We start from the raw sequence: 25,482 nt of genomic DNA on the forward strand, positions 1-25,482 counted from the left end.
GATTATACGATATGTATTATGTACAGCGGTCGTAAGCGAGAGTGTGTCGTAAAAAAAAAACACAATGTCACATTTTTACATTAAAAAAAATTCTCCTCCAATGAGAAAAGAGTTTATTTACTGTTATAACAAATTACAATATTTGGATATGGCGAAAAATAAGTGTTTCGTTAGTAATACCAAATTTTCTCTTGAGACAAATAATGCTCGATAGAAATTTGTCAATAGTTAACAATTCAATCTACGAAATGAATGTAAATTATACTTCGCGAGAATTATCATGTATTAGTTGACGTTGCACCGATTCACGCCTATATTTGATCAATTCACTCGCTCGCATCGAGACACCCGGTATAAAATGACATGTGTCCAAAGTTACACGTTACATTCGGCACGCATCATTTCGTGTATATGTAATACACGATGTATACATGTGAGTGCGTACGCAGAGGAATAAATATACGTACGTGCCTATAAAGAATTTAATTAAATTTACATAAGGTTGTAAATTACAATGGGTATTGACAGAAGCGTTTAGAGTTGTATTAAATTTTCTGTTATACGTGACGTTCACTTGGCGTTGGATATTTATACCCAAGTTCGTAGTTGGAGGTAGATATATACGTACGTATGTAATAACTACGAGGCGAGTTTGAACTAGACTTTACTGTTTTTAAGCGACGCGCCTTTGAGAAACGCTACGCACCGCGTTTGTTTCACCGTCGTATGCCTATACAGAGGGGGGAACCACCAATAAAACGCGAACTGAAACTCGAGGCTTTACTTTCCTCCATGCCGCCGATGCCTGGCTGCGACTCGGATTCTACGAGGTTGAAAAACCGGAAGAAACGAGGAAAAACTCTTAATTATACCCGGGAAATGGAAAAACGACGATGCGGTGAAGAGGAACGGAATTTGACAAAACTAACAAAAAAAAAAAATACTTCGTTATCATTGTCATATCGTAGAAAGTTTTTTTTCTTTTTTTTCTTTGTTTTATATTCAGGCTTCAAATCGAAAAGCTAAATAGTTTCCAAAATTCCTTTTCTGATATTATCATACCATAAGGTGTGCCGATTTTACAAGACGACGATTCGCTTCCCGGTATTCGTAGGAGCGTTTGAAACGCTTACGTTTTGGCGGGAAATTTGAAAGACCACGCAGCGGAGCTTCGGTTTCTAGCACCTACAAGTAAATCGTAAATACCGCACGCATAGCCGGCATGCTAAGCGTTTAGAATGATATATTATATTTCTAAGAACAGCGGACGCGGCTTGTAAACGAAAGACTCGCAGTGGCGAAGAAGAAGAAAATTTAGAAAAAGAAGTGCAAGGTGCACGCATGAAGGAAAGACGGAAGGAAGGAAGAGGGTTTAAACCGACGTTTTCAACGATTGACGAACGGCTCGACATCAAAGAGACTCCCGGATCTCTTTGATATACGTCGCAAACATTCAACGAAATTATATTAATACTTACTTGAATATATGCGACATTCCGCGATAATTCGACCACGTTTCAAACTCACCGTTTTCAACGAGGACACGATAATTTTTCATACTGTTTACAAGTATTCACAACCCTGAAATTTCCAATTTCTAATTTTTTTTTTTTTTACGCGACGATTTTTTAGTTGCGAGTATAAATCGATAAATTTTGGAAATGCTGATGATCAAACATCGTTGGTAAAATAATTTTAGGAGAGGAAGAGAAGCGAGAGTTTGAAAAAAAAAACAAAAAAATCCATAAGAAACTTGGCACAGTGTTCGCGTTGCTCAAATACTGTTGCATGTAAAATTCGCGAACAAAAAAAACTTTGGTGACATTAGGAATCTCATTATCGATGCGCGAATAATTTCAAATAAAATTGAAAGCGTCAAGTTCAAAACCTGGTCGAGTTGGCACGGAACGCCCCGTATAACTTGGGAAAAATAAATAAAAAAAAACATGGACCGAAATCGAAAGTTTTTCTTCTCTTATTTGTTACTCCGACTTATTCCGACGACGAACAATAAAATTTCGGAAAAAAATGTAAAACGAAGTGTGTAAAAAGAAGAAGACACGATTTTCGAAACTATACAAACCTGCGGAGTAGTAAAAGCTAGGGATAAATCAAGTGGCGATGGTACGAAATCGAGCAAGAGATTGGCAGTAACATAACCCGGAGTTTGCATGGTAAACACGGTAATTGGGGTAGCTTGGCGTAATCAGTGAGGAGGAAAAAGAGAAAAAAGAAAAAAAGGAGGGAAAACAGAAGGCCGGGTTTGTTGGTCACTTAGGAAAGAGAAATTTTCCTCTAAATTAAACATTCCCATACGCGTGCAAAGAGAGGGGAATACGGTACATACGTAGATACGTAGATACACGTACGTTATTCCTGCAGAATACGACGCCAATCGACTCGGATAGAATAACTTTTCCAATAAGAAAAATCTAATCAGACTTTTCTCCAACATTATATTATGCTCTGCTGCATCGTCTGCTAAATGGCGCTTGTCGAACTAGCTCCTCATTTATGTTCATTTCCCATATATTTTCATTTCGCCTCCTTTCCCTTCCTCCCTTACTTCTCGACTCTCTGTGTGCAAAACTCGTCGATTTTTTTCTATTTTTTTCTGTTTTCATTTCTACGTTTCATTCTTGCCTGTTTTTGGTTCCTACTAATTTTAGGCTAAAAATTTGTTCGATATTTTAATTCTCGTCATTTTTATTACATCATGTACCGTTCTTAATCTTTTTTCTTTTTTTTTTTTTTTTTCAATACTTTCGGAAAAAAAACGACAGGCACAAGGATTGGTTTGAAATTTCAATTGAAGTTGACTGATTCGATCAGATTTTTATCGGTTTGTAAAGTCGCTGTGTGTTTTTTTCTTTCTTCATAATTTTTATTTTCAATGCGGCTAGTGATTTTTGAACCGATACGTTTTTTTTTTTCTGAACTGAGAGAGGGGGGAAAAAACTGAGATTACAAAAAAGAACTTATAGAATTGATCCACGTGAATTTTTTATTTTTTTTGTTTTCATATTATTAAAAATAATATTTTCTTCAATCTTATGCAGATGATTTCTGAAGGCTAGTTAATTTATACTTCTTTTTTTTTGTTATACATATATATATCGCCTTGTTATCCCGAAGTGTACGATTTTTCAAAATTGCACCGACATTGACTTCCTGTAACATTGAATTCACGATTTACAAAGAAAAGAAGTAATGTTTCTGCAAAAAAAAAAAAAATCCAAGTCCTCGAAGTTGTTAAATATTTTTCAGTGTTGAATTATTCTTTGTAAAATTTTTCATAAAAATACTTTATACATACGCATATACTCGACGCGCGTGACTATCTCGTCGTTGAATCAACCCAAGTGTATTCATTCCGGCTCGCCGATCTCCTAAAAATTTTTGTCAGCAAACACCGGCTTGGGAATCGAAGTGGAAAAAACAGTGGTACGAAAAAAAAAAAAAAAAAAAATCGACGGAATGAAAAGAAAAAAAAAAGATATAGACATATAACCTAATCCGAGCGTTCCTGATCCGCCTCGATGTTTGATCCTCGTTTGATCGTCCCCGATTTCCGATCCTCCAACGCACCCGGTCAGCTCCTGCTTACTGGCCATGTAATTCGTTGTCCCGATCCTCGTCGTCCTCGTAGCCTCCCAAGAAAGGATCTCCAGATTCGAGATAACCCGCAGCTCTTATTTTCGTTTCGTTTCAGTTCGTTCTTCCAACAGGGTGATTTAAAATCTATAACGAGAATCGATCGAGTATTTCCTATATTTTATTCTCTCTCTCTCTCTCTCTCTATCGTACGATTTGTTAGATCCGCGGTCTGATCCGAGCCAATGACAAAACAAAAAAGTCAAAAAAAAAACGGAGAAAAGAAGAAATTGTCTATAATTCTTTTTTCCTTCGTCATAAAGTATGATCCGGTTTTTTCACATCACGATTTGTTCGATCTCTGTGGGTGAGAGCTTTTGTATAATATAATTTAATTAAACTAGGGGAGGGGGGGGGGGGGGAGTTTATCCTTTGTTCCAGTTCAACTTGGGGTACATATTTTTTACCAGTTTTTATAACTATTATCGACGAATCGACCGTTGATGCGTAATGCAAATGTTCATCTCGGATTTGGAGTCTGTTTCACCGTCTCTCTGTTTCTCTTTCTTCTAAGAGTGCTGCAGAGAAAGAGAAAAAGAGAAGTAGAAGAAGAATAAGAAGAAGAAACGTGCAGCACCGCGTTTGTGCGCATTACACATGTTAAATATACATTAAAACGTTGCGCAACCAAAGTCAGAAGACGAAGAATATCGTAACGACGTGGCCCAATGCGCATTGTTAAAACGTGAGCAAGTACACCGGAGTGATTTCCGGTCAAACAAACCATGGAAACGCGCAGGCTCCACCGGGTTACCATTTTGCAATAATACGTGACGCGAAACATCGGAACAAAGATTGCTGTAAAGTATTATCGAAAAGTTTAATTGACGACGAGGCGTTTAGTTCTCAAAATATTCATACTTAATTCCAGTTGGAATTTTCGTAAAAACGCGTCCTCGCGTCAGCCTTCACAGGCAGGTACGATAAACAAGAATCAAAGAATATTACATTATGTACCAAGGGAATAAAGTCGACTTTTATTCCCGCGTTACATACAAGACCTTATTTCCGACCAAAGTCCCAATATTCAAATAAATATTGCTGATTTGGATTTCCGCGAAATATCTGATCATCTGCCCAATGCGTTTCAGGGTAAAAAAAAATCTGTCACTTTCGTCCCGCTTTTGAATTGAAAAAAAAATGTCGACATTATCGTTGAGCGGGGAATAAAAAGCATCGAACGCCCTCTGCACGGTGATTTGAATCACTAAATTTTCTGTCGCCCACGTAAAGTGACCCGACATAATCTTTCACCAATTAAAATACAGGGCTACGCGTACGCTTCAGTATACATACCTATCACGTATGTATGCATGTTCCTACCTACCTACCTGGCCCACATACGCCGGAGTGTAAAGGGTCTTGGAAATATGTACGCGCCGGCTTTTACATACCTTTATACCAAGTCCCAAAGTGATCGAGCTGGTTAATCCGTTCCGTCGTACGTTGTTTTACCGCACACGCGGTGGTCCGTGTGTAATTTTTGTTTGACTTTTTTTTTTTTTTGTTTATTCTTTATTCTTGTTCTTTTCCTACCCCGGAATCTTGTCCTTCCTTTTCCTCCTCCCTCTTGATTCTTCCAATTTTTTTTTTATTTATTTATATATTTTTTTTTTCTCCTCCTCCTCTCATTATCCTGACATTATAAGCGCAGTGTATAAAAACGAACTCTCTTAAAATCTGTGAACGATCGAACCATCTTACATTCGGTATCTTTATTGCCGCAGTTACGTAAACGGGATGCTGATTATTCAAGCAAAAAAAAATGAATATCATATATTGAATTTCATGCCGGCGTGGCGGTATTTCGGTTATTTATTGCAAATACAATTGACGTCAATTTGAAAACGACACCCGTTATACAGTCGCATGCCTCTGCGTGGCTCTTCTTAACTTTGAACTGGTCCTCTAACTCTTCTCTTTTAACTCCTTTTCTTCATTCTCGCCGCTGCTGCCGCTGCTGCTGCTTCTGCTGCTTCTGCTGCTTATAATATACTCCGTGAACTGCTCTCGCTTCTTCTTTTTCTCCATGTACCATTATAATTATGTATTATGTGTAAACCATTGACGGAGGAGAGTTGTTACATAGTTTCACGTGTATGCAATGTAACCTACATAAATATATATATATATATATATACACATATATACTGTATATGTAACATGCCATGTCAAATTAATTGACGAATTAATTATAAATAAAGGCGTGGTGCGCTAAGCATAGCTGCTGCGGGCCGTTGTTCGAAGAAAAAAATAAAACGATCTCAAGGATTCATACTATATTTTCATAACATTGAAGAAAACAGAGACAAAAAAACACTGCATTCGTCGTTGTCGTTACAATTATCATCGTTATTATATACGGACAAAAATTAACCTACGGTTTCTCAACAAACATAAACTTATTCGAAAATCAAATCGTGATCATATTATTGCAATATGTTTAATGTACATTGTGATCCGCGATGCGTTTTTTTTTTACCGCACGAATTATACACATTAGAGCGTTTTATTCGCCAGGGAATACCGTGCCCTGATTAAACACTAATAATAACGATGATAATAATAACAATAATAATAATACCAACGTTAATAATCATGCAAGGAGATTGGAACCTGCAGCGGCATCGCATCGCAGAAGCGACTACGGCGGCATCGTCGAGGAGAAAACGGGTCGTTATCTCAAATTGGCTTCTTGACTGGGATCTTTTTATTAAAAGTTGAAAACTATTTTTCATCTCTCTCTCTCTCTCTCTCGATATGATATAATCATACATATATATATATATATATATGTATATGTATAGGTGTAACGTTAAACACGCATAGTAATATAATTATTTAACTTGGGAAATTTCAAAATTATTATATACACGTACAGGTATAACACATAATATGTAGGGTATGTATGTACATGAGTGATAATTAAAAAAGAAAATAACCACGATAATAATAGTAATAATCGTAAAGAACAACGGAAGCGAAGTGAAAATGAAATTTTTTATTTTCTTTTGCTCCATCACGGGTCGAATCAATTTGCAAGAGAAATTTCCAAGCGTTATATGTATATTACACACATGTTTATTCTTATAAGTCGAGGGGTATAAAAAGGGACAGTGCACGTTGACAAATTTGTTAGCATATTTAGAACGCGATCAAAGAACTTGAGGAAATTATTATGGACGTTGGACCACGTCCGACGCTGCAAGTTGATGCGCATGCATATAGATTGTATACCTATACGTATATAATATATAAACTCGATGCTGCGGCGCGAAGCTTATAATATTTTCACCGACTGCGAACGGTCCCGTTTCTCATGCGTATATGATAATACACACACACACGTATAGATAATATACTTATACGCCTGTAACGCAATGCGCGTGCTAGCTTGTCGGATAATTAAGTGAAACACAGGTGGACCGCTCGTAATTTTCATCTTTCGCAGAATGAGAGGCGTTCACTTTCTCGTGTGTGTGTGTGTTGATCCCCGGAGTACAAAGATCTCCTTGGATGCGAGACGTGAAACAAGTCTATACTATATATACATGTATACATATACATGTTACATTTGCATGAATATGCGAATATGTTGACGGAATTGCTTGTACATATAAATGTGTACAAATTTTCATGTAGGTACAACCTAAATATGTGTATATATATATAAAAAATCTGCGTTGATAATTATCGTTTTTTTTTTTTTTTTTTTACACCCGTACGGGAGCCAAATTCCTTGAAACTTGGGTTTCACTTAGGGTTCATGAGGTCGCTGATTTGAAAAACGCGGTCAGATCTGAGAAATTTTCCAAAATTCAAAATGGCGGATCTTGTATGAGCAAATAGGATCAATTTTTGTATTTTTAGTCCACCGTATTGGATCCTTCATCTTGAATTTTGAAATACTGACTACGGATTCGTTTTCAGCTACCCGAGAAACCGAAGATTACCGAGTTGCACTTTTCGCGGAATCATCGTAACCCTTCTCGAAACATCAACATTGACATCTAAGTCGAATTACGCGCAAAGAAAACGACAACGATATCTCAAAGATTGTATATAAATCTTGAATAACCTGTTCAAAAAAATTGAGTGTGATTCAAAATACTTGTAGTTTAGAGTTGGCGAAATTTAGTACACATTAAGTGTATGTAGCATAGTTTTTACGAGACTCGAATTGAGAAGAAGACGCGAAATTAATTAAAGGCGCGGTGCGTGATGCGTGTAAGTGAAAGAATGAAAAGGAATGTAGAATTGTAGAAGATGGGGGGGAGCGAGGCTTTGTTTTGCCCCTGAACGGTGGCTACCCGCCGTGCCGAGGAGCTAAACCAACAAGGGTTGGGCGCGGCGGTTGGCAGCCCTTAGCATATTGGCACACTGCGTGACCCCCTTCGTTGAACTAGCCTGCAAAACCACCATAGCGTGTAATTTACATGCTAAACTGCAAACTGCATGCGTAGAGAAGTCCCTCGACGCTCGAGAGAGATGAGAACTCGAAAAGGGAATCATTCGTATTATTACACGCGGAGGGGGGGGGGGGGGAAAGGAGGAAGAGAAAGGAAGGGATTCAATCGGAGAGTGAAATTCGATGCGTGTAGAGTTTCAGGTTCGATTAATTCCACGTCGTAACGATATAATAATCACAGGTAAACCTTTTATACTTGTTTATAACCGGGAGATAAATATAGTGTCACGAAAATTGTCCTCAATCCTTTATTCAGGGTCAAGATAAGACGTTGAATGTTTCAGCGTAACCGTACGAAATGATGACGATTATCGTATTTTGACTAAATTGACCTCGTCGATCCGCAAGGCATACAAAGTCTAACTCATGGAAATCTACACGAGTCGTAGAAAATCAAATGACCTGCCACTTTTCTTGCGTCACTTATCAGACGAATCATACTCGATCCAATTAGATACGCGTGACTTACTTACCAATAACCCAAGTACCTGTTATCGTTTCTCCTGGTTGGAAGAAGTAACGTTCCGACCGTTTGAAATCCATTCATAGACCGTACCGAAGTAGAAAACATTTGACGTCTGTAACTTGTCATATTTTCGATACTCGTCACCCTGAAATTCATTCCACTGTAAGTTGAAAACTATGATAATGTCTTTCTTTTTCAACATTCGGAACACCTTAACTTCAACCTTTTCGATCCAAATGCTTTTTCATCCCTTTTCCTTAGGACGGTCCAATGGATGGAAGTCAATCGAGTCCATTTCATTTCCATTATTACTCTATGATCGCGATTTTTCGAGACCCCTTATGAATCACCCGACGATGGACAAGCACGACGTGTGTATGCGTTTATACACACACACAGACACACACACACACGTGCACACCTACGTCATATATATACAGTTATGCGTGTAAACAAGAACTGCTCACCCTGCGGTGTAAGCATTGTAATAATCTCTTGAGGGTCTTGCCCTTCTTCGACCGCGGCAAATCATTGTGTATACTTTTACTCACACATGTAGAATTAGGTATAAATATACCAACCACAGCGATGTGCGGGATGTTAAAACAAGGCCAATCTTAATTAGGGGATGCTGCGGAACATATATCCCGCGGGATTTATCCACCAATCCTCCTCATCCTCCTCGTCCTCCTCCCAACCACCATCAGCTATTGTTCCAGTTTACCACGCAGCGGAAACACAGAGCCGATGATGCACTTGTACGGATCACGTGCCTCTCTCTTTCTCTTTCTCCTTTACTTTTCTCGTTGCGGTGATTTTTTTCTTCTTTTAATTATTCCTTTCTTTTTCTCATTCAAACACACGCGCGCGCGCAGAGTTGGCCAGTGTAAAACGGAAATCTAAAAGTGCAGTCGAAACTCTCACGGGATATCAAGTAGAGTACCTTGTGTACCGATGAACCCGGTTTACATACTCTTCTTGCGTATCCTGCTCCGCCTATCTTTGAATGTCGCGCCTTCGGTTGTACATGGACTTGTTCATGCGGATGTATTATACTCACCTTTCACCTCTCGTCTACTCCACACCGATCAATCTTACGCGAATAACGATGTGCTTTTCCTTCGATTCCAATATCCGCCGAGTGTAATCTTCATTGGCTTCCAAGTCTTCCATACCGTTTTCTGTCACGCTGTTGCGATTAGGTACAAAATTGTGTTTCCATTATATCCTAAAGTCGCTGAAAATCGACTCTTACACTCACGCACAGAAGTCATTGAACACATCAGGGATAACGTTGGAAGTGAATGGAAAGGATTCGACTGCGCATATACTTGAAACCAACGACACAAGAAACCGATAGAAATCAATGTCAATCAATAGGACTCGTTCGTTTCACGTCCAAGTGAATGGTCCCTTAGGATCGGGGGGGGGGGGGGGGGGGGGGGGGGGGGGGGGAGAAGGAGTGATGCTCAAGTCTGAATGAATCGAGACCTAACGGAAAGCGTCTAGTGAATGGACTTGTGGGTCAAAGTACTGTAACACGACGATGACGAGGAGACCGAAATCCCTTGCAACCCACGATCAGAGACGAATCGTCGAAGGGATTTTGAAGCAATAATTTCGAGCATCCAATAACCCTAAATCCTCTCGGTAAGTGCGATACGTCGAGTCCAAGTTCAGCGTTGAGCGAGCCTCGAGATGTTTCCACAGCTTTTTCTTCTTCTTCTTCTTCTTCTTCTTCTTTCTGAGTTGTGAAGAGAGCAGCCGAGGTGCTGACGATAGACTCGCTCCGCGTATTCGTAAACAAAACTCGATGATGCACTCTCTTGGTTCTCCTATGACCCATGCCTGCAGCAGCCTTCGTAGCCTGCAGCACTTTCTCTCTCTTTCTCTCCGACTTTTTCATCTCATAGATCTTAACCCTATATAAGTCTCGAAGGTGTAGATTGAGCCGTTTTATAGCCGCCTTGGTTTGTTTGCTTTTTCTTTCAAGTATCCACATACGGATTGTCAGACCACTGATCCGCGCCTCTCGCTACCTCTTATTATACCAATCTCATCGTCAATACTAGTACGTAGGTGTGTGCTTATGCGTCGTATGTGTGCGCCTAAATTCTTTTATATATAATATATATGTATACACACATGTATATATCTGCGAGACCTCGAGGTGCCGAAAAATATCTTTCTTTTTACCGTGCGTCCATAGGCTAAATGGTGGGATATCTCCACCCTGCCACTCGTCCTCTTTGCTCTTTGTGCCTCATTTTTCAATTCTTAATCAGCCACGACGGGAAATTCAATTTTACTCGACATAAATCGATGAGTGTATTACATTATACACGGTGTGTCGGTCCGTTTCTATTGAAAAATAAACAGATTGAAATGCTAAATTAAAAACCCTCGACGAAAAGAAATATTCAATACCTATTTCTTGTAAGAAACATTTCGACGATTATTCGTTAAGGTTGTTTTTTTCCGTTGTTCTAGAACCGCGGATTAATCATAACTCTAAAATTGGTTCAAATAACGTCGAACCTCGATTCATCAGAGTTCTCTTTTATTCTCTCCCACGCATATAATAATAAATATTCACTTCTTAATCCAAGACCTTCTCATTTACGATACGTAAATTACGAAAATCAGTAACAATAATTTTGTTTCATCCTTACGGAGTTTCGTTCAATCGATTCATCAGTTCTAAACGTGACACCCAGTACACGCAAACTAATTTACTCGGCAATACAAACGTTTCGATTAATCCTGCGAGGAAAGATATCCCCCCATAAAAAAAGAAATTCTATTCTTCGCCACCTCTCGCCTTTTTGGCGCGTTCGACTTGTAGAATCACTTTTCTCTTCTCACTCGAACGGTGTCTCTCACTATCACTAATCACTCGTAATAAATAATTAAACATGATCTAAACGTATGTATTATTACGTGACATAACAAATATATATATATATATATATTTTTTTTTTTCAAATTTTTATTATTATTTTTTTGTTCATTTTCTCCCTCTCACTCTCTGTGAACTCAGCAACTCCATTGTAAGGTATAGAGTTTTATCCCATTATGCGAATGGTTTTTGAACATAACTATGGCTAAGGTATAAATGGGCATATCGCTGTCATGGGAACAATGATTCGACTGACATGGTTATGACGGCAACATGAGACCCTTAATAATAATAATAAACATGGACGGGTACCTCAATTTTTATGAATAGCTCGTTCTGACAGCGCTCTCTTACAATTAAACTCACTCACTTCCTCCCTCTCACTCCTGCTCTCTTTCTCTCTCTATCTCTCTCTATCTCTCTCTCTCTCTGCATCCTGTAATACTCGAAACATGAATATGGATTTTCTATTTACGATCATTCACCGTTCCCTCATCTCTTCCCATGGACTCCATTGTTGGAACGATTATAGGGGAAAATTTTGTGCCCACATCAAATTTCCGTTCCGTCAAGACTCCGGGAACCTGTTGCAGATAACCCAATGATCGATTTCAATTCTTTGCTTTATTCTTATCCTTCGTTAGTCTTGGATTTCAGTTCCGTCAACCAGTGTGATAATATATGAACGAACCTGTAATCTGTGCAACTCCGTTAACTTGTCGGAATGTCGGTGAAGAAAATTATGTTGGCAGTTGCATTGATCAAAGTTTGAAAACCATGGCCAAAACCCTTACCTAGTAGGACACAAATGCGGTTTGTTCGCTCTTGCTTCCGCAGAAAATTGATGATATTCGAAGGATTTGCCGATCGAACCAGGACCTTCGGATCCTCCGTATACCTAGTATCTTGAATGCTTATCGCTGGTCCGAAGGAACGGTGCAACAGCAGCGAAGGCAGCAGCAGCAGCAGCAGCTGTATTCGTATTGATTTCAATATTGCGTGCAGAAGAGCGTTCGGTTTTCAGTCCGGGTGGGATATGAGACTCAGACGATGACGAGGAGGAGGAGATGGTGGATGAGGTGGAGGAGGAGGAGGAGGAGGAGGACATCAAAATCGTACGTTTGTCGAAAAGCTTAGCACTTTAGTCAATACAGACCGATACAAGGAGACGGAGTTACGTTACGTACCCAGTGTTGGATGTAATATCTAACCAACCCGCAGTCATCGGACCGGAAACGTGGAAGATTTTCAGTAACGAATCGGTACATGCCTAAAGTATATGTGTGTGTATATATATATACATATTATAAGATCACAAATTATACCAGAAAGGTATAATATTTATTTACCTTGAATACGCGTAGTATAAGTGATCCTAGTTTTATGACCGGATCGCGCAACAACCCCCGTCACTATTTTCACTACGGGGGATTTTCATTATTTTCAGTATTTCCATCTGTTTGTTTTCCTTTTACGCATTTTAACGGCATTTTGAGAGTGGCGTTTAACTGCCGCTTTGACGAATACCGTCCTGCGTGCGTTAAATGTTATCTTGTGTATATTCCTTTAATGTTTCTTCATCTTCCGCAGCTCTCTCTCTCTCTCTCCCTCTCTCTCACTCTCTGTTCTTATTTTCCGCTCACCTACCGTGGTACTCCTCTCAACGTCGTGTATCTAGATGCAACTTCACGCCGCAGCGTTTTTCCATTGGCTTCTTTCTACTTCCTTACTTCCGATACCTAAATCGGTGAGAAAACAAACTTCATCTGTATCCGAAAGTCACTGTCATAGTGACACCGATAGTTTGATCTTTTTAGAGGGATTAATCACCCGTGAAATCTTGTGCACGCTTTTCCGAAAATCTCGTGAAATTTCTTGAAATCTTTTAAATCTTTTGAAATCATTTGAAATCCTTCGAAATCTTTGATATCTTGTTAAATACCATGAAATCACCTAAAATCTTTTGAAATCGTTTGTAATCGTTTGTAATCTTTGAAATTTTCTTTTGAAACAATCCTTTGAAATCCTACGAAGTCTCTTGTGATCTTTTGAAATCCTTGAAGTCTTTCGAAATTTGTTGAGATCTTTTGAAATCTTTTGTAATATTTTGAAATCTCTGTTATTTTCTTTTGAAAAAACCCTTTGAAATTCGATGAAGTCTCTTGTAAATTTTTCAAATCCATTAAAATCTCTCTCTCTCTCTATCTCTTTTCTCGCTTAAAATCCCTTTCACTAAGAAAGATTCACTCGGACTATTTTTCTCCCTCCGATTTTTCCTTGTCTACGTTTCGACGCATCCTTCTTCGATGTTCGAACCATCTTGATTTCGTATTAAACATACCTACGCTCCGCATGCGGGGGTTAATTATTTAGTTTCGAATACAGGGTTCGACGGGGCTTCGAAAACCGAAACGAGGGGTTAACGCCCACGGGCGCGATGGGTGTGGAGCATCATCGACTAAGGTCAAAGAGAGAAGAGCCCTATGTAATTTTCCACCCGAATTAATGCACCTGCAGTATATACGCCACTAATTATAGGGTCGTGTCGAATGTGTCGGACGGAAAGGGAGAACGTGATTTCCGAATGCTCTTCGCCTTGTCGACTTCTCTAACACCATACCATGATCCATAAAGACGATAAATACTCGCCTAACTTTGCCGTTAGTGCCGATTTAACGAAACCCGAAGAATTAGAATGAGAAGCATGAGAATAAACCAAAGTTAAATCACTGTCAATATTTTGAAATTCTTTCACGTCCATTATTCTTCGTCCGATGATCCTCGCACCTTCTTCAATCGCGTAACGAATCGTCGAGGGTTGATGACGAAGAGAACATTTTTTTCGTTTTGCAGGTACTTGGGCGTCGAGCCGAGACTGCTCGTCGTTGCCTCAAAAAACGGTACCGAAAATCCTGGCCAATCTATCGGCGCCGGTGTCGTTGGTCCAGCTAGCGCTGAGAGGAATTGCAAGACGTTGCATCTCACACCGAAACAACAAGACATCTGCACCCATTCGCCTCCGGTTCTGCAGGTAATGTGAATTGAAATTTTTTTAAAAATATTTTATCGTTTTACTAAATTTCAATTGACCGTTTTCTGTGAACGGGAATAAAAATTTAGCCATTTAGAATTAACACTGTCTTCAAATCTTGACTTTAAGCTCGTGCTGTACTCCTACCCTTACCGACCGAGCAAACTCGCACTTTTGTCTTCCTAAATCCCGAGATTTTCGGGATACGAGTAACATTCCTGAATCCTGCCGCAAACCGGCGATTCACCATCGAAATTTCAATCCTTTCAGTTCGATCGTTTATTTAACGTAGAGAAAGAGAAAGGGTGAGTTTGCTCGGTCGGTAAGGGAGCACCACGTGATCTCAAGGTGAAGATGTGATAGAAATCAGAAAAGTTTAACGTGCGATATTTAACCGAGTTTGCAAATCCTCACAACCGCGCAAAAGCCACAGATTTCTCTGTCGGTTTGTACCGTTCGCGTTCGGACAAAAATCTTGACGCCCAAACAATTCAATGTCAATGAAAATGAACCGTGACCAAGAAAAATGGAGCGTGGGAGGCGAGTCGACGATTGAGCGAGACTTTCCCCCCCCAAACCCCCGATGGGGGCAAAACGGCATTTACCTTTCCTAATGCGTAAATCTTGTGAGATCCACGGCCGGGGATCCACAGACGGACCTAGACAAACTTCGAGGCAAAACCTGGATTTTTTCTTTGACCCGTGCCGCCGCCCAACCGCGGAGGAAGACGACTGACTTTGTCGTTTCCGATGAACCGACTCACCACAAATACCAGCCCGCATGAATATTCATACTGGAGAACCTCGCGCGCCCAAAAAACTATTCTCACAAGCATTGTTTTATTTTTTTTTTTTTTTATTTTTACCATTCTCTATCAGGTACGGGTTTTAATATTTATTATTCCTTCATCGTTGAACGGACGATTAGCTTCATCGTTTCACAGCATCTTGTCGCGCCAATTTTCGTATGTATGTCGACAGAGGTGGAAAAAAAACTGTACGAAGTCCGACGGATTGATTCTGTATTATAAGTAAATAATTTTTTTTTTTTTTGTTGTGACGATAAAACCGAACTGTTTTAACAAAATTAAAATAACAGTGTTTAACGTAAAAAAAGAAATATTTCTTTTTCTTTTCTACGAGCTTGTATTTTAATTCTATACATCGAACAATAACCAAAATCGTCGTTTATTACTTATAAAGTTTGCTTTTATCTTTGATAATTTGATAAGTAACAAAAACTTAAGATTTTGAATAAGAATGATTCAAATGCGAAACTGAAGTTCGTTTAATCGTTATTTACACAATAAATGTATGAAAGAATAGATCATTTTTCTTAAAACCCGAAATATCGTCTAGTTTCTACAAAAACAAACTTTATCTAATAAAACTATTTTTTTCCTTTATTAGTTACGTGAAAGAAATCAAAAAAATTTGACGTCCTAAACCCAGACTCAAAATTTGCTTCGACCGGTGGCTCTTTGATCGAGAGTTCAACATTCGAAATTAAAAGATTGAAGATTGAGAACCCTATTCACTTATACATCAATTAGACATTATTTATCTTCCCGGATTCAATTCGATCATCTTCTGCAGCTGGCCGGCTCTGAAACCTGTGTTTTGTAATTTTTGTTCTTCCTCTTTCACTTATGCCTCACACTTTATTTTGACTAGACTGTACCTACATCAGATTCATCGTTAAGTTCATCACTCTTCCAGCCTCCCTTCTCACTTCCTCTCTCTCTCTCTCTCTCTCTCTCTCTCCTTTTCCTCTTTTTTTGTCAGACCTCCTGGAATCAGGCGTTTTCTTTTTTCCTTGCTTCTTTTTAAACCCGTCCTCCTCCTGTTCCCTTTTCGCCGCAGTCGTTTTACCTGTAATTATACTGTTTCAGGCTATTAGCGCCGGGGCGAGACTGGCGATCGAGGAATGCCAACATCAGTTCCGATCGGCCAGATGGAACTGCTCGGTGAATATCGACACACCGAATAATATTTTCGGCGGCGTTATGTCAGTCAGTGAGTCAATGCTGCTTTTCTCTCAATGCTTCCATTTCATTTCCTGCTGCTGCTGCATTTTTATACATAATACTAATACGAAATTACATACAAATTAAGGGGTGACAACAACAAAAACAAACGAAAATCGCTTTTTTGACCACTATCTTTTTTTTTTTTTTAATGGAAGATAACCCAACAAGATAATAATATTTAAGTAAGTTATTTAGCATATTTTTAAGTATAATATAAAAAATTATTGCTTGTAAATAAATAATATTTAAATTAACTCGATTTATCTTAACACTTAATATGTAAATTTTATGATTTTTTTTCTTTTTATTTTCTAAATTTTATTTTCTAATAAAATGGCTCTACAGGTTCGCCATTTTTTAATATTTGTTGATAATAATCTTCAGTATTATACTTAAATATATGCCTAATAACTTCCTCAAATATTGTTATCTTATAACCTTTTCAACGATCAAAAAAAAAAAAAAACTGGCGCATTGTTTAGGTTTTTACAGCGATGTCTTACCCTTTACTCTATAACATCGTTTATTCCCGACTGAACCATAATGTAAAATTTGCCGACACTTGATTGAAAATGCCAAATGACACTTTTCTCCCGCAAATCCGATTGTTCCAAGAAAATGCGGGAATAAAGTAGACTTTTCTCGCTTCGCTCGGGCAATAAACCCGCCAGCGGGAATAATCCCCGACTTTATTCCCTCGTTCCATAATGTACTATTCTTGTCATCCTCTCGCCTCTCGTTTTCTTAATATTTTTTCTTCGAAATTGAATGAATTTTCTCTTTCCAGATAGCCGCGAAGCTGCCTTCGTTTACGCGATATCTGCCGCCGGGGTTGCTTACAGCGTTACGCGAGCTTGCGCCAGGGGTGAATTGAACGATTGTTCCTGCGACAATCGGGTCAGGACGCGGCAACCCAGACATTGGAAATGGGGCGGATGTAGCGAGGTAATTACAGCTTTAATCGATTTTAATTACGAGACGTGAGGATCGTTCAATTTTCGATCAAAGTTTATGGATATTGTTTCTTTTCCAAAATTTCTATCGCCAAATTTTTCAGGTATATAGGATCTTTGTGGTCGAAGATTAAAACAGAATTTTCATCAATTTTTCAATATGCAAACTAGAGAGAATGAGTGTTCGCTCGTCAATCGAAAACGCATAAAAATGGATTACTCTCTTTTCTGATTTTCCGATAAAGTTGCGTGTTTCTGTTATTTGAATTTCAGTTCAATTGCTGTACTTTCGCAAATTCTCCGATCGATTAACGAAGAATTTTGATCCTCGAAGACAAACGATCGTACCTACCACGTCGAAATTTAAACAACCGTCAAGATGTTCCGTTTCTCACTGCATAATTTTCTCGTCGTAAAATTCTTCCTTGGAACAAAATTTTCACCATTAGACAAAAATTCACCCATTATACCTATACAGCAACGAAAAAAAAAAAAATATATTTAAGTCGCGTACAGGTAAATGGATGCATTTCACGTGAACAGGTGACCCCTTGTAGACATTGTGAGCTTAAAGGGGATTACCAGGCTAAGCTTGTTAAGTCACGACGACGACGACGAGGAGGGGGATGGAGGAACGACTCTACGTCGTACCGACGTCGACACCGCCCTTAAACGCGACGTATGTAGAGTAGGTACGTCGGGGGGTGAAGGAGAGGCGAGGGGGGCACGTATGCAAACTAACGATATAATACGTCGACTATTTGTCGAAACGCGTTGAAAGATTTCCTTAACAAGGGTCCCGCGGGATGACGAGAGAGAAGACTCGAGACCCGAGACTTGCTCGAGACTCGGGGAAACCTCCACCTACCCCCCTCGCTTCTCGCTCTCTGCACACGCCTGCGGGATAACAATGTTTATTTAGTTACATACACGTTCCATACTCTCTGTATACTTGATATTTATAATGCCCAACAACGTCGTCAGCGATCTTTCTACTTGTTCTTAAGTGCATTGCGCGCTGTATACGCTACATACGCATATATACATGTACATGTATATATAAATATATTACCTGTACCTTGTGCGTACAATATATGTTGGTATATTTAATATTATACGCGCAACGAAGCGGAAAAATTTTCGGGAGCGGAGAAAGGAGTTGAATAAATATTTTCTTCGTGTAATAGTTTTTATATTTTTAAAACGGATATTTCAGGATATTCATTTCGGTGAGAAATTTTCTCGCGAATGGTCCGACGGCGGCGAGGAACCTGTGAAAGAAGGTAATTTGTCCGGGCCGACAGGACTCGCTGGACAATTGATGAGGAAACACGATAGCGAGGCCGGGAGAAGAGCCGTTCGGTCCAGAATGCAACGGATCTGCAAATGTCACGGTAAGAATTTTAGTAAGCTAAATTATCTCTTTTCAGAAATTTTCATCGAAGGTGAAACTATCGCTAAAATATTCTTGCCACATTTCCGAACAGCTTGGGTTTTTCACTGGTTAACTTTTGGGTACTTGAGACAATCCTGAAGCCAAAATAAAACTCGATGTGGACGGATAATCGGCGGCCATTTTGATTTTTCTCCTGCGACGTTTTAATCTCGTTATTTCTCTTCGGCTTTTCCTTGTTATACGCTTTAAACCTGCAGCCCCTCTGCGTTCTTCTTCCTAGGTATGTCTGGCTCGTGCAGCGTAAGAGTATGCTGGCGAAAGTTGCCGCAGTTCAGAGTTGCAGGAGCGGCGTTGGCCGCCCGTCACGAGGGTGCAGCTCTGGTTAGACTCGCTCAAAGGGGCGGTCGAAGACCCGCCAGACTTAGACCAGCCAGACCAGATCTGAAACGGCCTAACAAAACGGACCTGGTTTATCTGGAAGATAGTCCCGATTACTGCGAGAGAAACATCACGTAAGTTAAACAAAGCCGAGAAACGACGAAACGGATTCCGTATACGACAGCATCGTTGCATTGCGCGTATTTAAAAATTCATGTTCCCACTTGAATGATCATCGTATTTCTCTTCTTTTTTTCATGTTGCATTCGGGATCAAAAGCAATATGAACGTTCAGCCTGGTATATGTATAATCAATGACTCCTCTACCTATGCATAGGTGTATGAAGATACGCATACCTACACTGCGTTCGAATTTCGGCGAATCAATAGAAGCCGTGTAAAATCATGGGGGTCAATGTCAATAAAGCTGAATCTGCACAGTTTTTCTACTGCAGCCGGTACTTCCTACTGCAGGATATTTGCTAAATTAAAAATCAATTTTTTTTAGCAAATTTCGACTTCCTGATCGTTTATTTTTTTATTTTTAGTTCCTATTTTTATTTATAACGTTCATTTCTCCACAGACTCGGAATACCCGGGACTCGAGGAAGACTTTGCAACAGGACATCTCCGGGTCTCGACGGATGTCGGCTGCTTTGTTGCGGTCGTGGTTATCAGACGCGAGTACGGGACGTTACCGAGAAATGCAATTGCAGATTTGTATGGTGTTGTCGGGTGCAGTGCGACGACTGTCGACACACGCGCGAGGAGCACGTTTGTAACTGAGATTAATCATTCACTTTCACCCAAATATTAACTATATATTTAAATATATAACGGTAATATTTAATTTTATCCACAAAACTCTCTGTATTATTAATATTATTATTAATATTGTTATATTTTTTTATGCGTCGAAGTGGAAAACCCGTAATTTATTGTTGAAAGTCATCGAGTCTTTTGGTGTCGATTGAACAGAAATTATATTAAAAGATAACGAGTAAAGTAACTGGCACTAATTAATATTTGCTAATCGTCTCTTGATCAGTTTTTTTCGGGACTTACTTTATGAAAAGAATTCGATTATTTTATTAAATCAAGTTTCGTTTCTCAATCAGCATTCGTTGATTATTTAATTTCCAGAACAAATAAAAATAAAAAAAAAATAAATGAATAAAAAATAAAGAAATTTCTGCTTCCGAAAAAGAATAATTATCTTTCCAAAGTAAAACTTTATTCTATACGTGAATAATATTATATATAATAATAAGTGAATTATTGTAATTAATAATAATATAATTATTAATCACCTATAATATCCGAGAGTTTGCTCGACTGATTGAGAGTTTGATAAATTCAAGACGTTAATACCGGATTATATACATTTTTTTAAGGCTAAAAGAGGCTACGAGGTACTTACCAGACAAACATAACATTTATAAAACGTATGAACCCTGAAAACCGTGTATTTTTACGTGTTTGAATGTATGAAGAATGAGTGGTAGTTCTTTTTTTTTTCTTTATTTCTATGCCGCTGACTCTCGGAATCTCGATTGCGAATATAAATTTCATATAACTACCTAATCTACGATAATAATTAAGATGCCAATGCTCTCTAGCGCCTAGGATTTTTGACCTAAGTACGCCTGACGGTACTTATATTATTGATATAAATTATATACGAAATAAGTTGAGAAGAAAAAGAAAACAAAAAAAAAGCAGAAGAATAACAAAGATAAGTAAGGACGAGTAAGAAAAAAAAATAGATGAAACAGAATAACACAGAGAGCTAATGTTCGGTTATAAATGATAATAATTGCCACGACGTTGATTAATTATTTAATGACATTAAAATTAATCATAATAGAATTACAATACCCTTATTATAATCTTGTAACGATAATTTATTTAAAAATCAGACGGATAAATGAAGTAAAAAAAAAAAAAAAAGTTCAAATAGCTTAGCATCTTAAAGTATACATATATGCATATATTATACATATAATATACATACGTAATTTTAACAATATTCTTAACATCCTTTCTGTGATACGTATTTAATGGAGAGAGAACATTTTCACTTAATTTTATTTTTAGTTTTTTTCTTAACTTCATTCTGTATAATGTTTAAATAAATAGTTCATACACATCGATAAGAAGTATATATCTCAATTGCATACATAACACAAACACATATTCTATGTAATAACAGTGTAGTAATTGTTAGCTCTCTGTTTTATTCCGACGTTGATCATTTTTGCCAATGAATGTAAATATATTATATCTACTTACTTTCTATCCTCTTCGCTGTGTAGATTATTCATTGTACGTAGTACTAATATGTATATATATATACAACTTCCAAGTTACGGTTTTCTTTGTATTCGTATTATTGCTATTATTAATATTATTATTATTATTATTCAATAGACCATTTCCAATGAAATTCATTTAAGCGGTTAATTGTAAGATTTCTTTTTAATGATGAATGAGTATTAGTGTTCTATACATAATATACGAATTAACGTAATAGTTACCTCTATCCATATAATGGAAGTCTTCTATAAAGCTCGCTTAAACGCTAACATCTCGGTGTTTAACTCGTTATTGTTTATAGTAACGTTCGATGCTCGTCAACTCGTTTTTCACAGGCGACAATGAGTTACATATTGTTGGTTATCGAATTTTGATGAAGAAAAAAAAAACAAATCCGGTTAATATTCTTTTAAAGAAATACTATGGGAGAGTACATTATGGTATTTGGAATCTGTAAAAACATATTTCAATTACTACACAACTGTCACACATAAGTCATACCATGACTAAAAAACGTTGCTGCAGGCAATTGATGCTATAACGAGTTTATAAATTCGATTAAAGAGAATAGGCACTATGTAGGTATACACCATACATTGTAGGGCATATATAGTATTATATTATATAATAGTGAAAAAAGTACGTAGAAAACGTAAAAAAAAAAAAAATCGAAAAAAAAACAACACGCAGTATTGATCGAAACGTAATTTATTTTCATCCTAATTAATTATCGGAATAGTTATACCAGCTATATTTTCACGATTTTCTAAAGTTACGTTGTATAATTTAATCTTAATCGTATAAAAAAAAATCTCTTTCATTCGTATTTAGAACATAGACATAATATATGATAATGTATTATTATTATATATTCATATTTGTATATGTATATGTATGACCTTGTATTCTATATGGTACGTGTATTTATAAACAATATAATATTGATATATTGAACGTATGTACGACGAAATTTAGATGGTAGGTAGAAAAAAAAGGAAATCTGTAAAAAATGTCGAAAGAAAACAGATCCATGTCGAAAATGATACAGGTATGCATAAAAAATGAGAGCAACGCAAATTGACGCGGTTTCTACGTTTTATATTTTCGCTTGGGCTTAGTAGGCTGTTTACCATAACTATGACCACCAGCGGCTAAAATGCGACCGGCCAAAATATAGGCGGCGGGTAAAACTGCACCGGATATTAAACCGACGATGAAGCCAACGGCCAACGATATGTCGGTGCTGTATATGCTTTTGTAGCTGAGGCCGCGATTTTCGCGAACGGACAAATGCTTCTTCTCTTCTTTATTCCTCGCGACGTATCCCAGCCAGTACGTTATTCTGTCCACCGCTGGATTCGGCCGTTCTCTTATCGCCACAGATACTTTTCTCGCATTTTCCCTAAAACCGGCTGTCTCGTGAACGGTTTTAATCAGCGATAAAATGTTCGAAGAGGTGTGAACGCCGCCGGTTTCAATGGAAAAACCGAGCTCTATTGCTCTCCTGGCGTTTCGCGTCTCGTCGGCGTCTCTTGGCAGGCATATTACCGGAGTACCGTGGAAACCAGCCTCCAATAACTCAGTGTCTTCGCAGTGACTCAGCAAGACTCGGGTGCGCGGATATCCTGGTGGAAAATTAAGGAATGAAAAACAAATGAACGAATTAACAAGATCGCTGAAAGTGAATCGACGGGGAAAACCGCAACTTTTCTTACTTTTTCCTGTTATATATCGTCGGTAATTAACGGACTGATCACTTCGTATTATCAAGGCAAACGCGGGAGCAGTCGTTGATTTTACGCTCAATGAGCTTTACGAGTTCCTTTGCTTCTGCACTTAAGTGCATCGATTTATTTCCAGTTATTCTGGAATGAACAGACGCGAATTGCACAGCAATTTTTTTAATTTTTTTTTTTTCTCTTTTTTAAATCACCCCGATTTTCTGCCTTTGCTACTTTTTAATTCACTTCTTGCCGCACGAGGCGGAGTGTATATTTCAAACTTTTGTGAAGAATCAGACAATTTTCGATAATACAAACATACAGCACCTCAATATACTTACCAATGATATCTTGACGGATAACTTCTTTATTCACAAACAAATTATCCGGCTTTTCTTCCTTCAAATAATCGACATCTTTAATTTTCCAGACTACCGCTTGTCCCTGACGACCCTGCGGTAAACCCCTGGCGATATCTTCTATCAGATTTTTGTAATCTTTGTCCAGCAGCGTCGCGATCGTTCCTGACCGGCGTTCTATCAGTTCTTTCTGTAGTTCCGGTGGAACCGGATGTGCTCCGCGACAATGATGACACCCGATCTGGGGAAGAGAAAAAAAATGAGCAAATCTTTTACGCGTGCGTAATAAAACGGGGAAAGAAAATCGAAGAATACTACGGTGAAAATTTCTACTACTACGAATTTTTACGTGAGTTGGAACATTTCGTATTGTTTCGTAAAAAGTTGTAAATATGCATAGTTTTTTCGTAAAGAATTAATAATTTTTGTTAAAAATTGTAGTAGCTTTTAGATTTTTTTTATGAAATGTTAGAAATTTTTATGAGAAACTATGCGTATTTGCCATTTCCCTAAAAATTGGTCGAAAATTGTAGATATCATTCTCACAAGGGTAGAGTCAAAATTCTTTACCTCGACCAGCATCTGAGAAACGAAAGACACGTCGGATCTGAGAATCGTATCGGCGCCCCAAAAAATTAGATCGACATCGCGGTAAAGATTCTCTATGGTGTCGGTTTCGGCTGGTAAATACTTTTCGACCAATTCCAACGTGGGAGTGACGTAATTGCTATTTGCATTTTTCACGATCGATCTGATACCCAGAAGAGACGATAAACGGTTCCAAAATCCACCGGTTAATATCGGCAAGGCGATTCCCGACTGGTGAAACACGTACGATTCAGCCTTCGAGCCTTGGGTCCAAATCACTGGAATTGAAGCGAATTTTCTTACCCATGGTAGGACGCAGGCGTCGTGTCTGAAAAGTTATGGTTTTCATTTAAAATCGGTCGAGTTCGTGAGCCTATTTCATTCGCAGATTCTGTACCTCAAACCAGGCGAAATAACGTAAGTCGGTGAGAATTCCTGAATCAAATTTTGAATCGTTTCATCGCTCAGGAGACTTTCGCAGGCTTTCAGTGCCCGCGATTCCTTCGTACTTGCCAAAGCCGCGTCGACTTTCACCTCGACAACTTCGACGTCGATCAAATTATCGTACAGCAGATCCCGCGAGGTCGAGGGTATTATCAACACTGTGTTTATATTCTCGTCGGACAGAGTGTTTGCGAGTAAGGACAATTCGTGCTCGTATTCGAAAGCCAAAACCACCGCAGACTTTGGCGGCGTAACCAAACTCGACGCACTTATCAGATTTACAAAAGCTAATGAGAACCACGCACCGTATAAACTAGTCAGCATCATCGTTGATTAGTTATTAATTATCCTACTCAACTTGGCTCATACCGTAACCAACTCGTCCGGCGTTACAGCAACGCGTACTCGCGATATGATAATACGCGCCCTGAGACAGAGGATGTTTTGCTGTTACTCTGCGATGTGTCACATCTTCCACGTGTACGCGTATTCATGAACGCATTTGAGACAATCGGACTGTTTCGTTGTTCCACGGTTCTTCATCCCTGGGCTATTATACTGCTTGAAATACATCGACAACCACTTATCCTTGTTCCAGATGGTTCTGATATTTTGGGTTTTGGTAATTTAACCTCAGGTTCGACGCAAAAACCCTCGAGTATCAATACGCTTGACGCAGAACCGTCACCGGCAGTTCGCTGTGCCGGTATTCCTTCTCTCTCCTCTTTCTCTCTATTTCCTTCTACGTTCGTCCAGCATCTCACGTGTGGGCGTGGAAT

General features: G+C 38.5%; 2 protein-coding genes across 2 annotated transcripts in view; one reads left to right on the plus strand and one right to left on the minus strand.

Annotated features, from left to right (window-relative positions):
* LOC124219891 (protein Wnt-4) overlaps nucleotides 1-22,423 on the plus strand; it is a 51,216-nt gene extending 28,793 nt beyond the window's left edge. Inside the window, exons 2-7 of the mRNA XM_046628131.2 lie at nucleotides 14,341-14,518; nucleotides 16,411-16,534; nucleotides 17,336-17,493; nucleotides 18,718-18,895; nucleotides 19,178-19,409; nucleotides 19,860-22,423. Coding sequence (XP_046484087.1) covers nucleotides 14,341-14,518; nucleotides 16,411-16,534; nucleotides 17,336-17,493; nucleotides 18,718-18,895; nucleotides 19,178-19,409; nucleotides 19,860-20,061 — 1,072 coding nt within the window. The 3' untranslated portion in view covers nucleotides 20,062-22,423. The remainder of the gene's footprint in view (nucleotides 1-14,340; nucleotides 14,519-16,410; nucleotides 16,535-17,335; nucleotides 17,494-18,717; nucleotides 18,896-19,177; nucleotides 19,410-19,859) is intronic.
* A 70-nt stretch (nucleotides 22,424-22,493) lies between these two features.
* Nucleotides 22,494-25,358, minus strand: LOC124219890 (UDP-glycosyltransferase family 50 member B3). The gene is made up of 4 exons (XM_046628130.2): nucleotides 24,657-25,358; nucleotides 24,242-24,587; nucleotides 23,654-23,912; nucleotides 22,494-23,216 (listed from the first exon to the last, which is right to left on the minus strand). The coding sequence occupies exons 1-4, from the start codon at nucleotides 25,028-25,030 to the stop codon at nucleotides 22,681-22,683; spliced, it is 1,515 nt and encodes a 504-aa protein (XP_046484086.1). The 5' UTR covers nucleotides 25,031-25,358; the 3' UTR covers nucleotides 22,494-22,680.
* Nucleotides 25,359-25,482: the final 124 nt, after the last annotated feature.

The sequence above is a fragment of the Neodiprion pinetum genome, chromosome 5 (genome assembly GCF_021155775.2).
Source record: "Neodiprion pinetum isolate iyNeoPine1 chromosome 5, iyNeoPine1.2, whole genome shotgun sequence".
In the NCBI taxonomy this organism is placed as follows: Eukaryota; Metazoa; Arthropoda; class Insecta; order Hymenoptera; family Diprionidae; genus Neodiprion; species Neodiprion pinetum.